This window comes from Uranotaenia lowii, chromosome 1 (genome assembly GCF_029784155.1).
Source record: "Uranotaenia lowii strain MFRU-FL chromosome 1, ASM2978415v1, whole genome shotgun sequence".
NCBI classification, from domain to species: domain Eukaryota; kingdom Metazoa; phylum Arthropoda; class Insecta; order Diptera; family Culicidae; genus Uranotaenia; species Uranotaenia lowii.
The window spans coordinates 25,299,527-25,316,753 of NC_073691.1; the positions used below are offsets into that span (position 1 = coordinate 25,299,527).

Here is a 17,227-nt window from a genome sequence, read left to right on the forward strand (position 1 = left end):
GAGTTCGATTCTCAATCTTCGTCGGCATTTTTGAAGTGTTCTTTTTTTTTTGTTTTTTTGGGAAAAATAATCCATTACAATTGCCACGCGTTCTTCAACTGGCCCCGGTAGAACACATGGCAAAGTGGTGCATCTAGCAAGATGAGTTGTTTCGAGTTCGATTCTCACCCCCCGTCAGAACTTTTTTTTAATGTTTTTTTGGGAAAAATAAGCTGAACCCTGGAAACAATTTCTTGTTTCGCATGAATGCTTGTATGTTGTGGTAATGCATCATTTCGCTAGAAAGCTCGAAACTTTATGCCAGAAGTCACAAAGGCAATCATGTCATTTATGCCACAAAGCACGTTTCAACACATTTTCGGTACAGAGAGACAGAATTTCTAAAAAATCGTTTCCCTGGCTTTTGACTTTTTAATTTTTTTTCCAATTTTCGAGGTTACCGAAAAGTTTAAATTAACTATAATTTTAATTTAAGAATAACTTCTTAAAATTGGCTAAATTTATTCAAATTCGTTACTTTCAAAAGTTCTTGAACATTCCACATGTCAACAACGGACAATGTCTGTAATGCGTGAAAGGTGTCATTTTCGGTTGACAGGAGTCGAGCTGAAGCTCAAATTTCGTCTCCAGAGAAAGCCACCACTACTTTTGCTGAAATGAAGTATGTACTATCAAAAAGTGGCGTTCGGCGGAGGCGAGGAAGAAGCAGCCGGCCGGCTGGATGGATATCGTATTTTCTCCGGATAATGCCACACACGTGCCAGTGATCGCAAGTGCCCACAATCAAACCTCCTCTTCGTCATTTCAAAAACGGAGAGAAGGGAGATGTGGAGGGTGTCAGTTCCAAAGTGCCGGAAAAGTGTCGTCTCTAGCTGGATTCGGAAAGCCGGCTGTGTCGTCGTCGTCGTCGTCTGATGTGTGACCACCATATGAGCGTACTCATTCATATCAAATGTATGGAGGAGTAGTTTAAAGTACAATCAGTACACGTACATGTGTATATGCCATGCAATAACGGGTACTTTACCATTCTAGTGAAAGATTCCAAAAGGGCCGAAAGTGGCAGAAAAGAGACAAACGACCGACCGAACGAGGTAATTGCACGATACCTAAATATAGATACCTAGATGTGCACTCACATGTGGATGCCGGAGCATATATTGGAACATCCGGTGCGGGTGGCTTTTTTCTTCGCTGTTCCTACTCTAACTTTGTCGTTGTTGGAGCACTCTTTTTTTGTCGTTGTCAATTCAACAAAAGCCGTCCGAAATGACGTGGATGGGACGAACGAAAGATGGCTGACGTAAGCTATGCGGCGGCAAGAGCGACGGCGGAATATTATCATGTGTCGCATTTTTATGGTGAGCGCTTTTTAATTGGACGGTTTCCCGGTGGGCACTTAAAAAGGTACTCCGGATAGAATATGAAAATGCCGCCTGTTTTATTAAATTTAGCGTGTGTTAAGTTTGTGCTCTGATTCATTTCCGAAATAAGATGCCTCTGTTTTGATTTAAAAATCTTTTGCTGAAGAATAGAAGATTGTCAAGAAAAATCTAAAAAAATCTAACGAATTTTCAATAATTGTACAACAAATATCCAGACAGACAGACAGACAGACAGACACAGACAGACAGACAGACACAGACAGACAGACAGACACAGACAGACAGACAGACACAGACAGACAGACAGACACAGACAGACAGACAGACACAGACAGACAGACAGACACAGACAGACAGACAGACACAGACAGACAGACAGACACAGACAGACAGACAGACACAGACAGACAGACAGACACAGACAGACAGACAGACACAGACAGACAGACAGACACAAACAGACAGACAGACACAGACAGACAGACAGACACAGACAGACAGACAAACACAGACAGACAGACAGACACAGACAGACAGACAGACACAGACAGACAGACAGACACAGACAGACAGACAGACACAGACAGACAGACAGACACAGACAGACAGACAGACACAGACAGACAGACAGACAGACAGACAGACAGACAGACAGACAGACAGACAGACAGACAGACAGACAGACAGACAGACAGACAGACAGACAGACAGACAGACAGACAGACAGACAGACAGACAGACAGACAGACAGACAGACAGACAGACAGACAGACAGACAGACAGACAGACAGACAGACAGACAGACAGACAGACAGACAGACAGACAGACAGACAGACAGACAGACAGACAGACAGACAGACAGACAGACAGACAGACAGACAGACAGACAGACAGACAGACAGACAGACAGACAGACAGACAGACAGACAGACAGACAGACAGACAGACAGACAGACAGACAGACAGACAGACAGACAGACAGACAGACAGACAGACAGACAGACAGACAGACAGACAGACAGACAGACAGACAGACAGACAGACAGACAGACAGACAGACAGACAGACAGACAGACAGACAGACAGACAGACAGACAGACAGACAGACAGACAGACAGACAGACAGACAGACAGACAGACAGACAGACAGACAGACAGACAGACAGACAGACAGACAGACAGACAGACAGACAGACAGACAGACAGACAGACAGACAGACAGACAGACAGACAGACAGACAGACAGACAGACAGACAGACAGACAGACAGACAGACAGACAGACAGACAGACAGACAGACAGACAGACAGACAGACAGACAGACAGACAGACAGACAGACAGACAGACAGACAGACAGACAGACAGACAGACAGACAGACAGACAGACAGACAGACAGACAGACAGACAGACAGACAGACAGACAGACAGACAGACAGACAGACAGACAGACAGACAGACAGACAGACAGACAGACAGACAGACAGACAGACAGACAGACAGACAGACAGACAGACAGACAGACAGACAGACAGACAGACAGACAGACAGACAGACAGACAGACAGACAGACAGACAGACAGACAGACAGACAGACAGACAGACAGACAGACAGACAGACAGACAGACAGACAGACAGACAGACAGACAGACAGACAGACAGACAGACAGACAGACAGACAGACAGACAGACAGACAGACAGACAGACAGACAGACAGACAGACAGACAGACAGACAGACAGACAGACAGACAGACAGACAGACAGACAGACAGACAGACAGACAGACAGACAGACAGACAGACAGACAGACAGACAGACAGACAGACAGACAGACAGACAGACAGACAGACAGACAGACAGACAGACAGACAGACAGACAGACAGACAGACAGACAGACAGACAGACAGACAGACAGACAGACAGACAGACAGACAGACAGACAGACAGACAGACAGACAGACAGACAGACAGACAGACAGACAGACAGACAGACAGACAGACAGACAGACAGACAGACAGACAGACAGACAGACAGACAGACAGACAGACAGACAGACAGACAGACAGACAGACAGACAGACAGACAGACAGACAGACAGACAGACAGACAGACAGACAGACAGACAGACAGACAGACAGACAGACAGACAGACAGACAGACAGACAGACAGACAGACAGACAGACAGACAGACAGACAGACAGACAGACAGACAGACAGACAGACAGACAGACAGACAGACAGACAGACAGACAGACAGACAGACAGACAGACAGACAGACAGACAGACAGACAGACAGACAGACAGACAGACAGACAGACAGACAGACAGACAGACAGACAGACAGACAGACAGACAGACAGACAGACAGACAGACAGACAGACAGACAGACAGACAGACAGACAGACAGACAGACAGACAGACAGACAGACAGACAGACAGACAGACAGACAGACAGACAGACAGACAGACAGACAGACAGACAGACAGACAGACAGACAGACAGACAGACAGACAGACAGACAGACAGACAGACAGACAGACAGACAGACAGACAGACAGACAGACAGACAGACAGACAGACAGACAGACAGACAGACAGACAGACAGACAGACAGACAGACAGACAGACAGACAGACAGACAGACAGACAGACAGACAGACAGACAGACAGACAGACAGACAGACAGACAGACAGACAGACAGACAGACAGACAGACAGACAGACAGACAGACAGACAGACAGACAGACAGACAGACAGACAGACAGACAGACAGACAGACAGACAGACAGACAGACAGACAGACAGACAGACAGACAGACAGACAGACAGACAGACAGACAGACAGACAGACAGACAGACAGACAGACAGACAGACAGACAGACAGACAGACAGACAGACAGACAGACAGACAGACAGACAGACAGACAGACAGACAGACAGACAGACAGACAGACAGACAGACAGACAGACAGACAGACAGACAGACAGACAGACAGACAGACAGACAGACAGACAGACAGACAGACAGACAGACAGACAGACAGACAGACAGACAGACAGACAGACAGACAGACAGACAGACAGACAGACAGACAGACAGACAGACAGACAGACAGACAGACAGACAGACAGACAGACAGACAGACAGACAGACAGACAGACAGACAGACAGACAGACAGACAGACAGACAGACAGACAGACAGACAGACAGACAGACAGACAGACAGACAGACAGACAGACAGACAGACAGACAGACAGACAGACAGACAGACAGACAGACAGACAGACAGACAGACAGACAGACAGACAGACAGACAGACAGACAGACAGACAGACAGACAGACAGACAGACAGACAGACAGACAGACAGACAGACAGACAGACAGACAGACAGACAGACAGACAGACAGACAGACAGACAGACAGACAGACAGACAGACAGACAGACTTGTTAGGTTTTTTTGTTTTTGTAATTAGAAGAATTTCGAGATTGACACCCACAGCCGAATTTTCTTCTTCCAAAAAAGAGAATGTTTAAATTAGCTGAAACTGAAAACTTCATGGGTGGCTCAAATCAAGGTGACCCCTTTTCTTTTAAAGTTTTACGATAGAAGTTATATTACAGCTAAACCAAAAAAGAAAAAAAATATTTCAAGGAAGAACTTATACGCCATCAAGATAACTCCTCTAAGTACTCATAACTCCGTAAGTAGGTCACCATCCAGTTTAATGTCCAGATTACGCACAGAGCTTATCCATTCGTACTATCGTTTTAATTTTTTTTTTTTGCTTCATAATAGATGCCTATGCGTAGAAACGTGATACGCGAGACGACTACGACAAAACTTTAGAGTGCGGAATAATACTCTATCCATGATGCCAAGTGCCGGGGATCGTTTGTCCATTTTTAATAAGCATGAAAAAGACGACGACGACAACGATGCATTACTAGGACAACCATTGCGATTAGTTTGACGTTGTTGATGATGCCATATCCGATATGCCTTCAGTCAGCCAGGGATGAGATAGCACAGTTGGGCAGTTAGATATGATGATGATGATGATGGTCACAGCTAAGTAACCGAATGGAAAAAATACCTAATAAAAATTATACCCCGATAAACGTGTCTCTTGCGGCAGTGGGATAAGCAGAAAAAAGCCAATTAAAATTGTGGACAGTTTGTTTGAAAGAGGCAAAAACAAACCGAACAACCTAACATAACATTGCGGTATAACACCGAGTCGGCAAGCGGAATATACGATGAGAATTGATGATAAAATTTAAATTTGTGACACGCGCCTCCGGATCGCGGAGAGCTTTAGGGAATTTTAAAAGGTAGGCACGCAGCAGCGTGTAGTAACATTATGACCACACGTGAGGTTTGTTTTTTTTTTCGGGTTCGAGCTTTGAGTTCCTACTGACCTCAATCGTGTAAGCTGGTTGACGATCAACCAATTAATTAATGAATGGCCGATTAGAAAAAAAATCGAGAAAATTCGTAGGATCTTGCAAAGTGACAGTCCCCTTTTTGTGCTATCTCTCAAAGAACTATAATAACAATATCAAAAACATATATTGTTTGTAGAAAACATTAAACTTGGATTGGAAGGAATTATTGCGATTCTAATTTTTTAGAAAAAAAAAATCAGAAAAATATTACATGGCGACCGTGAAAAACTCCTACGGACATTTTTTCATTTGACATTTTTTTAAATTAGGTTTAAAAGGAGTATACAATTTTTTTAGAAACAAAAATAAGAAAAATGTTACATGGCGACCGTGAAAAATTCCTACGTTCATTTTTCATTTTACACTCTCATATTAAATCTTTATTAAATTTAAAAAGAGTATCACAAAACAATTTATCTCTCTCAACAATAACAAAACAAGGCCAATTTCCCCGGATCAAGACCAATTTATCTAAGAGCATCGACGACATTGGAGAAATTGGCTCCTATCACTTTCACTTAAGGAGGAAGCCAACAACAGCAACAAAAAAAAATAACAAACCAGCATCATCGAGCCGAGAGACGCCGATTCCGAGGCCAGTTCTGAACCTGCCAATAAAACGACGCACGACGACTAGTTAGCTTCCCATATGTTGAGATATCTGATTGGCACTGATTGATTCGTACCAGATTCCGGTTTTTTTATACTTGCTTTTTTCAACTTCTTGGTTCCAATCTTGCACACACAAGGTTGTGATCTGACCTCAATCGATCGATCGATCCATCGATTGGGATTCGGAATCAATCAGAGAGTTCGCTTTCGTCTGGGAACATGGCGCCGGGTTTTCGATTGATGATGTTTTATTTAAGGAGAAAAAAAAGTGTTAAAGCTCCAATTAGTACTAATTTCCTAACACCAGTGCAAATATTTTTTCGGAGTACACACACAATTTTTTTGCTGTCAATTTGGTCAAACACTAATGGAAGCGATCGGTCATCAATTTTCAAGTGTCGCGCTAGCGCTGTCAATTAGGTGATAAGTGGTCTGTTTGTGTTTGGCTAAGAAGCGGTGTATTTTTGTTCGTTGAAAGATTCACACGAGATGCGGATGAACAAATTTAAGATGTTAGCCGCAAAGCTGTGAGTCATTCACAGGGCAAGCTACGAAAAAGAGGCAAATAAAGCTGACAGGTAGTTGAACTATTCGGCAAAAAAGGGAAAAAATTAATAAATAAATTTGAGATTTTCTTACATGGGATTTTCCAGAAAATGTTCGCTAAGAATTTCTAATAAATCGATAACAAAATTGAGGAGAAAATATAGAAATAATAACATATTTGTTATTATTTCTTCATTTTTAATCGACCTTTCGAATCGATGATCACCCAACCCAATCGTCATCGTCGCCCAGAAGCTCCCCTGCCGATGGGAGGAGTTCAATTACTCGAAGCTACGATCGGTTAACCTTTTTCCCCTGAAACTATTTACATTTAATTTGGCATAATCAAATCTAGCCTCCTGCAGCTATATGCTAGCTTTGCTAAGTCTAGCTAGTCATTGACCGAGTCGTGTAGCTCCCGGGCAAAAAAGTGACCTCATTTTCGCGAATGAGCAAATTGTTGAAAAGTTTGTGGATCCCTCCCTCCTTGGGGGGTGCGAATGACACAACCCAGCAGCCAGCTTCTCGCTCGCTTCTCACCTTTATTCAATAAGCAAGTAGGTTCAATTGGAAACGGTTTCTTTCGGGTGGTGGACATCACCGACAATTGATTCGTTGGGTAAAGTTTGTTTCGTTAGCGAAATACGCGGTTAACTGAATCACGATCGGACGGAGTATTTTGATAGTGACGATGACTGCATTCGGTTGGAATAGGGCAGTCGGGCAGAAGTGTGAAATTATAATGCCACACTCCCCAGGGGGAGAATCCGTTGCAGCAGCCTTAAATAAATTCCCAACGAGTCACGACGACGGCTAGGGTGCTTCAAATGTTTAAATTATTTGATAGTTGGAGGTTCATCACCTTTCACTAGTGATTTTTGAAAGTGTTTTTAAACCGAATACATTTTTGACGGTCGCCATAGATCCTTTTTTGTTAGCAACAAGAAACGAAATTTAAATTGCACTTTATACAAAGTTCACTAGAGATCGAACCGACCGTCTATGGCAACGTACTACAAGTTGCATTCAGTTCCAGTATTAAGTGAACACACCTTGGTTAACTTGGAACTTATTTTAAGCAAAATTGTGAGCATTGTGACGTCTTAAATTTGGCGTCACAAGTCAAGCGTTACCAAGCCTAATCTCTCTGATTCAGTGTCCAAACAACCTTAGCTTTATTTTGAGGTCTCTACATTCTCAGCTTTGTGCCCTTTACTCCAAGACGCTACATAGTTTCGTGTCCTCTGATTCCTACTCTCAGTTACACATCTTCAATACATCGTTCTTAATCTCGTATTCCTGATCCCGCATCTAAGGGGTTGCGTCCTCAAGTCACTTGCTGCATACCTCCTGAATCCAAAAGCTCTATTACCATGTCTTTAGTTCTACACCTTGATAACCAGTCCAGAGGTCAGCTTACCTGTCTGAAGTCTGAAATTATGTTCATCAAACATCTGAAATGAGTACAATGGATCGACTCACTGTATACCCGAATATATACGAGCTTCAAATTTCCTCAGAGCCTCTGACCTTGATCCTTGGAAGGCCATACTAACACAAGTGCGCTTCGAAGCAATACGCCTGAACGAAGTCACTTCCAGCATGCCACACATACCTATGATTGCGACGACTTAAGTTCTTATCTCTCCTCTAATGCACCTCTCCTCTAGACTCAAAGAATGACACTTGAGTGGGGTCAGGCCGAGTACAAGAGAAGCGACTTCAGATAGTAACGCGTTCCAATGTGTTAGACTGGCCTTTAGGGTGGTTAAAAAGAGAGGTCGGACCTTGAATCATTACGAGTAAAGCTGGGATCATGCGTGCTTGAGGTCTGCTTGATCCACTAATTGAGACGCGTTATGATCTGAAGTCACGTACCTTGGACTCATCACTTCTGGTCTGGAATCTGGTAACCCAATTCCCAGTTTCATTTCCCTTGTTTTACAGCAGTAGTCTCTTGACCTAAAACTTTAAGCTGGGAATGCAGACCTCAACAACAACTCTCAAAGGCCGATATTGGAATGGGACCATAGGGAGCTGGGTTGAAAACCACGTTTCCTGAAGAGTCTGTGATGCTTAGGAACTTCGGACTAGAGTCAGGAAATCGGGTACAAACAACTTAGGGTCGAAGGTCTAGATTATAGGAACTAAGTACCTAGAGAAGAGTCCTGATTCTATATCCTGTGGAGAAAGGAACTCTACTATGGAAGGTAGTTCCATAAATCAGACCTAACTAGCCTCGGAAACGATGGCCAGCTATGTTCCTACATCTGCATCTCAATTTCGTATACACGAGTTTTTAGTTTTTACGTCGAAATTACACGGGAGGTCTATTTGCACATTCAGTAATACCTCTCCTCATTACGACTTAACGCCTGCCTAGACTCTCTACTAGCGACTCAAGAACCGACATCTCTTCGCAATGACTCGAGGTTCCCTCACAAACCTCTACACTTGGCAGGCCTGATCTCTTCTCTAGCGACTCGAGATCCGACCTCTTATCGTGAAGATTCGGAGTTAACCATACAAACCTCTCCTGCTAAGGACTCAAGGTCTGGAGTCTCCTCTAACGACTCGAGAACTGGCCTCTTCTCGTAATGACTCGAGGTAAACACGTATTATCCCTCTTCTTATTGATTAAAGGCCTGAACTCTCCTCTTGCGACTCGAGATTCGACCCCTTACCGTGAAGACTCGGAGTTAACCATACAAACCTCTCCTACTAAGTACTCAAGGTCTGGAGTCTCCACTAACGACTCGAGATTTGGCCACTCCTCGTAATGACTCGAGATAAACACGAATCATCCCACCTCTTGTTGACTGAATACCTGATCTTTCATCTTGCAACTCGAGATCCGACGTCTAATCGTGAAGTCTCGAGGTTAGCCATACAAACCTCTTCTCCTGAGGACTTAAGGTCTGGCCTCTCCTCTAACGACTCGAGATCTGGCTTCTTCTAGTTATGACTCGAGGTAAACACGTATTATCCTCCTCTTGTCGACTAGAGGCCTGATCTCTCCTTTTGCAACTTGAGATCCGACCTCTCATCGTGAAGACTCGGAGTTAATCATACAAACCTCTCCTCCTGAGGACTCAAGGTCTGGACTGTCCTCTAACGACTCGAGATCGGGCCTCTCCCCGTAATGACTCGAGGTAAACACGTATTATCCCTCCTCTTGTTAACTGAAGGCCTGATCTCTCATCTTGCATTTCGAGATCCGACCTCTTTATCGTTAGGACTTGGAGTTAATCATACAAATCTCTCCTCCTGAGGACTCAAGGTCTTGAGTCTCCTCTGACGACTCGACATCTGGCCACTCCTCGTAATGACTCGAGTTAAACACGTATTCCCGCCTCTTGTTGACTGAAGACCTGATCTCTCATCTTGCAACTCGAGATCCGACCTCTTATCGTGAAGACTCGGAGTTAACCACACAAACCTGTCCTCCTGAGGACTCAAAGTCTGGCCTTACTTCTAACGACCCCAGGATTCAATGTTCGCCACCGTTTGTCCGTCGTGTGCCGGTCGAGAGCAGCTTAACCTAGACTCGCGCCTGCCACAGCACCCACACGGGGCTTAACGCAACTACTCGGGCGATTCCCGATGAATACGACCCCTACACCGACTCAAATGACTCGCCCCGCGTCGAGAACCACTCTACCAGTAACTATTCCCCTTTCCCAACAATAACCCCTACGAAGAAGGTATATCCCAACAGCTTCGACCGTTGAGAACCGCATGCTTCGGATACTCCGCGAAGGTGGAACATTCTACGGCATCCGCTACGCAGAAGTTGTATCCCAATCTTTGTAGCTTCAAACCGTGGGATCGGACGCACTCTATCGATAGTCCTCCATCGTTTGGGTTAGTCTACTACGACCGTTGTCCGGTCTTCTAATATCCTTTTTTGGCTAACAACCCTAAGATTTCTGGCCCCGCGGTTTTTTTTCTTCCCGTTGTGTGCCCTGGACTCGCGCCTGTCACGGCACACGTTCGGGACTTTGAACGCTAAGACTCGGTCGTTTCCGGACTGTGATGACATCCTACAGCGACTCGAGAGGCTCGCCCAGCATCGAGAACCTCTCTACCCGTGAGTATCTACCGACAGTGGTTGACTCCCTGATTGAGTAATTTTCTGTAGATTCACTGGACTTACTCCTGTGACCTCAAACGGAAAGAGATTTGAAGCTGTTTGAACCAGAGTAAGTATACTTAGCCCGGTTAGTAGCGTCGAAAATCTGATCTGATCAATTTTCTCGTATGTTTGGATAACGTGCCGCTTTGGGCCTATCCCTTTTCTAATGTTAAGTCTACAGGAAGCGTTTTAGTTCTTTGAACTATACCTCGAAAATCTCGCAAGTGTATCAGGGTACCAAATTACAGTCGCGAAATTGAAACTTGACTTGGTAAATTATTCTAAACACAAAATGGCAAGGAAGTGGAAATGGCTTAAAGTCTCCCTGCCTCTAAGCTTTAGTAGAAGTTGTTCTTTCTTCAACGACGTAGGAGATTACGGATGAGTTCACTAGCCTTAACAGCTTTATCTGGAAACGACCCAAACCACTATGAGGTCAGAACTCCAGACTGGAGATAAGACTAAGAAATGCTGACCGCGAAGTAAGGATGGTTAGAATGCGAGACTTGATCTGCGGACTGCAAACTAAGCTATATTCAAAATTCAGAATAGTAGGACCAGGGGGTCTAGAGACTAGAAACTAAGGCCTATTTCTAGGGAAAACGGATTTTTTTTTATTTTATTTCTTATTTTACAAGATGGAAATTTGCCTTCAAACCACAACAGCCGGGTGTGTTTGCTGCCGTGAGAGGGTTCGTCCCACTAAAACCACCTTGGACTTTGTGTGCCTTGGTTTCACCTTCACCTTCACCAGGGGTAGGCTGTGCTCATCATCCACCGTTTTTCCCTTTTCCTTCTCAAGTTCCTCTTGCTGTAGGAAAGATCGTAGCTGAGTACGTGAGACTTTATAGGTCTCACCACACGTGTGAGTCCAGATTAGGGTTATACCAAGCCCCCAAATCGCGTTGCTTTAGATTAGTGGAGTCGTACGAGACCCAAGACCTTCCTAGAGCTTGTTAAGTTATGTAGGTTGAATTTCTCTTTCTCTCCGTTCATCCTCTTTCCTGATCGGTATCAGATCGCACATGACCTGCGAGCCTTGAAAATACAAATACGCCCTATACATTTCATTCAAAACATTCTCAGCGTTCAAGGTTAGAAGTTTCATACGTCTTAACAGACCTCCATATCCACGCACTCCGAGCAATACGGCTAACTGATGAGTATAAACCGATGAAGATATTGCCGGAAGCAACCATGGCTCGAAAGGAACTGCGTCAGGTAAAAGTTGATCTCTTCATACTTACGTTTGACGCTGCTTGTTGAGCCTTGAGAACTCCTCTAACTGCTCTAGCTACGTAACACTCTTTATCCTTTGCCAGAGTTATGTCGATGGGAACCATACCCGCGATGTCTAAAGCTGCATCTGTTGAGATGATCCTGTATGCACAGGAAATTCGCATGGCTATCAGCCGATGCGTGCTCTGTAATTTGGATCTGTTGCGCTCTACTTCTATGGCGGAGCTCCAGGCCGCTCCTCCGTATCGACGTCTCTTACTACTCTTTGGACCATGACAGTTCGACATAATCCAGGCCAATGAGTCGATGACTTTCGACGCACTATCATAACAGTATTTGACATGTGCACCGAAGCTTGAGCAATTGTCGACCGTTACTCCGAGATATTTCAGCAGCTGCTTCGGAGATGTGCTGTGTCCTCCAACAGTAATATCCATTTGCGGCACAGCCCTTTCTACAGAGACCGTTGCAAGGTCTTCGACCTCCTCGATTGTTTCGCAGGTGACCATTGGCACGGAAACGATATTCCAAATCCGACTATCTGCGCACCTGCTGGTAGTTCCAACATGAACATCTCATTATATAGGCATTTCAGAGCACAGGTCCTAGTAAGGAACCCTGTGGAACATCCGCTGTTGAGGCAGTAGATTATTCTGAAAGTCCACTGTTATCCTCTCTAGCAGTTTACCGAGGGTATCCAGTAGGCAAATGGGTCTGTACGATGATGGATGTCGTGGGGGTTTTCCAGGTTTCGGTAGCTTCGCAGATTTCCTCAGGTTAGGGAAATACCCTTCGTCGAAGACGCTTTTGTAACACCACTCTGGAAGAATCCGGAATGGTCAGGGGCCTTGTTCACTGCAAGTGGGCTAGTGGGCACTGTCGTACAGGACTAGTGGCCACTGTGCTGCGGGAAAAGATGCGCAACGATCTCCTTCAATTTTTCCGGACACTTTTTGGTCGACGACCTCGAGCCACTTCGAATCTCGCTAGTCCAACTCCATAGGCTTGGACCCATGGGTTGTCATCTAAGCTCTGTTGTAGTGTTTTGTAACAGCTCTCTTTGCTTGTCCTAATAGCCCGCTTGTGTTGAACCCTGGACGGCACCTCGTGTCTCTATCGGCATCGATTCTCAATCGTTGAGTTCGCCGCCTGGCTTTTAGGCAGCTTGCACGCAGTTCGGCTATTTCTGGTGTCCACCACTTGGGTATACTTTTGGGATCAACTATCATTTTTGTAAGCTGATCAACATTTTGCACATGTGATGCTTCCTGATGTTTATAGTATCGATGCAGACTTCCTGATCGAAAGCTTATGAGTTCCATTTTCGCTCTCTCCGAAAATGGTGTTAAACCCGGGTCCTAGGACAAGGGATTAGATACTAGGGACTGGTGACATGGGGCTAAGGACTTCAAATTAGGTACTAGAGACTAGATGTGCGATAATATTGTTTTAAGGCTAGGGATTTATGATCTGGGGCTAGAGACTAAGGACTTGTGAATAGAGATTCAAAAATTTAGTGGTATAGACTAGGAACTATAGGACTGTAACAAGGAATTTGAGGCTTGGGATTTAGGACAGCATATTAAAGACTAGGGAAAAGAGAATAGGTAACAATAACGAGAGACTAATAACTGGAGTCTTGAGTATTGATGATTTAAGGGGCTGGATTACGATTAGGGAGGATTAGGGTCTATGGGCCAGCAGCTGAAGCTTAGGCATTAGGTTCCAAAAATTTCAGAATGATAACTACAATTCTAGAAAAAAGTTGAATTCTGATTAGTAAGTACTTAGATAGGGATTTTTCTATTCTGAACCACCTTACTGCAGCCCAACTGAGCTCGGCTGAACAAAGATAATGCCCGATCGGCATACCTCTTTTTGCGCGTCCCCGGAGGGAATTTCGCAACCTCGCTTGGATCAGGTGAAAACTAACTAGTAAACACCACCGCCAAAGTACAGATCAAACGTAAAGGTTCAGTACGACAAGCCATTCATTCGGATGGTGGTAATAATAGTTATCGATGGAGCGACCGTTAAACTGAAGAGCAAAAAAACAAACCTCAACTTTGGTAGGTACGGTATAAAAATAGGTGAAATCTGGTGTCTCTCCCGCAAAATTACGAAATTGGAAACTGTATCAAAAATGAGACCAGCAACCACACCAAACTAAAGCATGACTGCGAAATCGGTTTTGATTAGGGCCTCTGGAGGAGGAGAACCGGTGAATGAGAAAAGGTGCCGGCTTCAGCAGCAATCCGAATGGTGTTAATGATAAATAAGTTGTTTGAGAAATTCGTGACGTTGACGTTCCTCCCCTTTGGATGACTTACCCTTTTTCCCTTAGTTTTGCACCATTATAAAACAGATATTTGAGGTATTGTCTTTTTTTCCCATTTTCTTCAGATAGTTATTGCTAAAATTCCCCCAGTTTGACCATTTGGTTTTATGCTGACTGCGGCCGTTGCATAATTTATGCTCTCTAGAGACAGAGAGAGAGCATGGTGCAATTTCTTTTCATGGTTTTTTCGTCGTTCAATGACTTTCGCCTCGTTGACTACCCTTCGGCCTCCCACAACTGAAACAGATTAAACTGCCTCTATCAGTATGAAACAGACATTCCCAAGTCTCTCCATGTCGAAGCTGACAAATATGCGGCACTGCAATTCCCCGCATAAGGGACAAAAGAAAGAAAATTGGAACAAGATTACAGCAGCCAAACCAGCTGACTTGGGGGAGTGAACATTAAAGCTCAATTACTTTACTATGTGGATGTTGCTGTTGATGTTGCTTTCGAACCATGGCAATTGTGAATTGAAATAAACCTTTTGAAGAAAATAGATGGTGTTTGCCTGCACTTATGCAATATATGCTTTGTCATTCAAAGTGGCAACAATAACAACTGTTCGCTATGGAGGAGTAGAAAAAAAGTACCACCATAATACTTATGTCATGTAACTGTGCTCTGTGTGAGCTACAATTGGAAAACTATATTGAACCCGCGCGTGAAGTCATGTGAAAATGAGTCTAGGGATTACGACTGGTGAGTGTGAAAGTTGAATTGGTACGAGAATTGTTGTGAAAATTTTTCAGGGTTGGCTTATAAGCCAGACGACCGGGGATCGAATCCAACCGCTGGCAATCTAGGTTCAGGAAATTTTGTTAATCCACGGACGTAAAAATTAAACGTATTTTTGTCACATTTCTGTTCATTTCTTCAAGTCTCGATTCAGCTAACATTTTAATTAAAAAAAACGAGCATCTGATGAAGTTTACAACATCTCTAATTCTTGACCAGTGTTCAATAATTCTAGTTAAAAGAAAAATGTTCAGTATCAATCTTAGTGTTGGAGATGTGAAGTTCGTCGAGAAAGTTCTCTACGATATTTCAGTCCTTACATATTGAAAAAATAGACAGAATTTATTGGAACTGGAACACTTCAGGGCACTGGAAAGTGTACAATGAGCTCTGAAATCCCTATTTTAAAAGGAATTCTGAACCTTTCCCTCAATGGAATTTGAATCCCGATTATTTTACCACCTCTGAGAAAATAAAAATCAGTCATGATGAAATGAATCAACTTTAGAATTCAATTTGTTTATGTATGGGAAAAACGATCCATGAAGAATTCTCCCGGTTTTGGTTCGAAATTCCAGGTTTTTCCGGTTCAATTTGCAATTTCCGGTTTTCCCAGTTTGCTGGCTTCCTTGCTTAATTTTTATTGGCGTTTTTTTTTATTTTTTTCATTCTTTTGGATAACCAAAAAATATTTTATCCATTTTTCATTTTCTTTTTAATCCAATTTTTTCCGTATATTTTTTCAATAAATCAATATTTCTTTTATTTCTTTTCACCTAATTGTCAATACATCATAAACTTTTTTCCAATTTTTCAATTTTCATATGCTTAATTCATGTACATATTATTGTTTGATTTCATTAATTAATTGATATATCTTTATTATTTTAAATTCTTCTTAATTTTGTTCTCTATTAATTGTTTTCCTTTTTTCATGTTCTCCTTCTTTTAATTTTTGCCTTTTTTTATTTATTATTCTCTTTTTATTTTTAATTTATATTTTTCTCGTTTTTTATTTATTCCCCTTTTTAATGTTTTCTCGTTTTTACAATTTTTTTCCCTTTTATTTTTTCCTTTTTTAATTTTTTCCTTTTTTCCCTTTTTTCTCTATTTTTCTCATATTTTTAAATTTTTTCTCTTTTTTTAATTTTTTTTTTTGGATTTTTTCTCTTTTATTACTTTTTTTTCTCGCTTTTTATTATTTTTCTCTTTTTTATTTTTTTTCTCTTTTCTTTATTTTTCTCTCATTTTTTAAAATTTTTTTTTCTCAATTTTTAAATTTTTTTCTCTTTTTCTATTTTTTTATTTTTTTCTTTTTTTTCTTTTTTTTTTTATTTTTTTCTCTTTCTTTATTTTTTCTTTTTTTTTATTTTTTTCTCTTTTTTTTATTTATTCTCTCTATTTTTTTTCTCTCTTTTCTTTTATATTTTTTCTCTTTTTTTTATTTTTTTTTATTTTTATGTTTTTTTCTATTTTTTTTTCTTTTTTTTCTTATTTTATTTTCTTTTCTTCTTTTTTAATTTTTTTCTCTTTTTTTAATTTTTTTCTCTTTGTTAATTTTTTTCCCTATTTTTAATTTTTTCCTCTTTTTTTAATTTTTTTCTCTTTTTTTAATTTTTTTCTCTTTTTTTAATTTTTTTCTCTTTTTTTAATTTTTTCCTCTTTTTTTAATTTTTTACTCTTTTTTTAATTTTTTTCTCTTTTTTAAATTTTTTTCTCTTTTTATATTTTTTCAGTTTTACTTTTTTTTTGTTTCCTCTTTAAAAAAAAT

General features: G+C 42.1%; 2 protein-coding genes across 6 annotated transcripts in view; both read right to left on the minus strand.

Moving 5' to 3' along the window:
• The window catches only part of LOC129741867 (uncharacterized), a 544,810-nt gene that overhangs the window by 436,248 nt on the left and 91,335 nt on the right, over window positions 1–17,227 (minus strand). The window lies entirely within an intron of this gene.
• Window positions 11,794–12,889, minus strand: LOC129758596 (uncharacterized). The gene is made up of 2 exons (XM_055756143.1): window positions 12,389–12,889; window positions 11,794–11,952 (listed from the first exon to the last, which is right to left on the minus strand). The coding sequence occupies exons 1-2, from the start codon at window positions 12,887–12,889 to the stop codon at window positions 11,794–11,796; spliced, it is 660 nt and encodes a 219-aa protein (XP_055612118.1).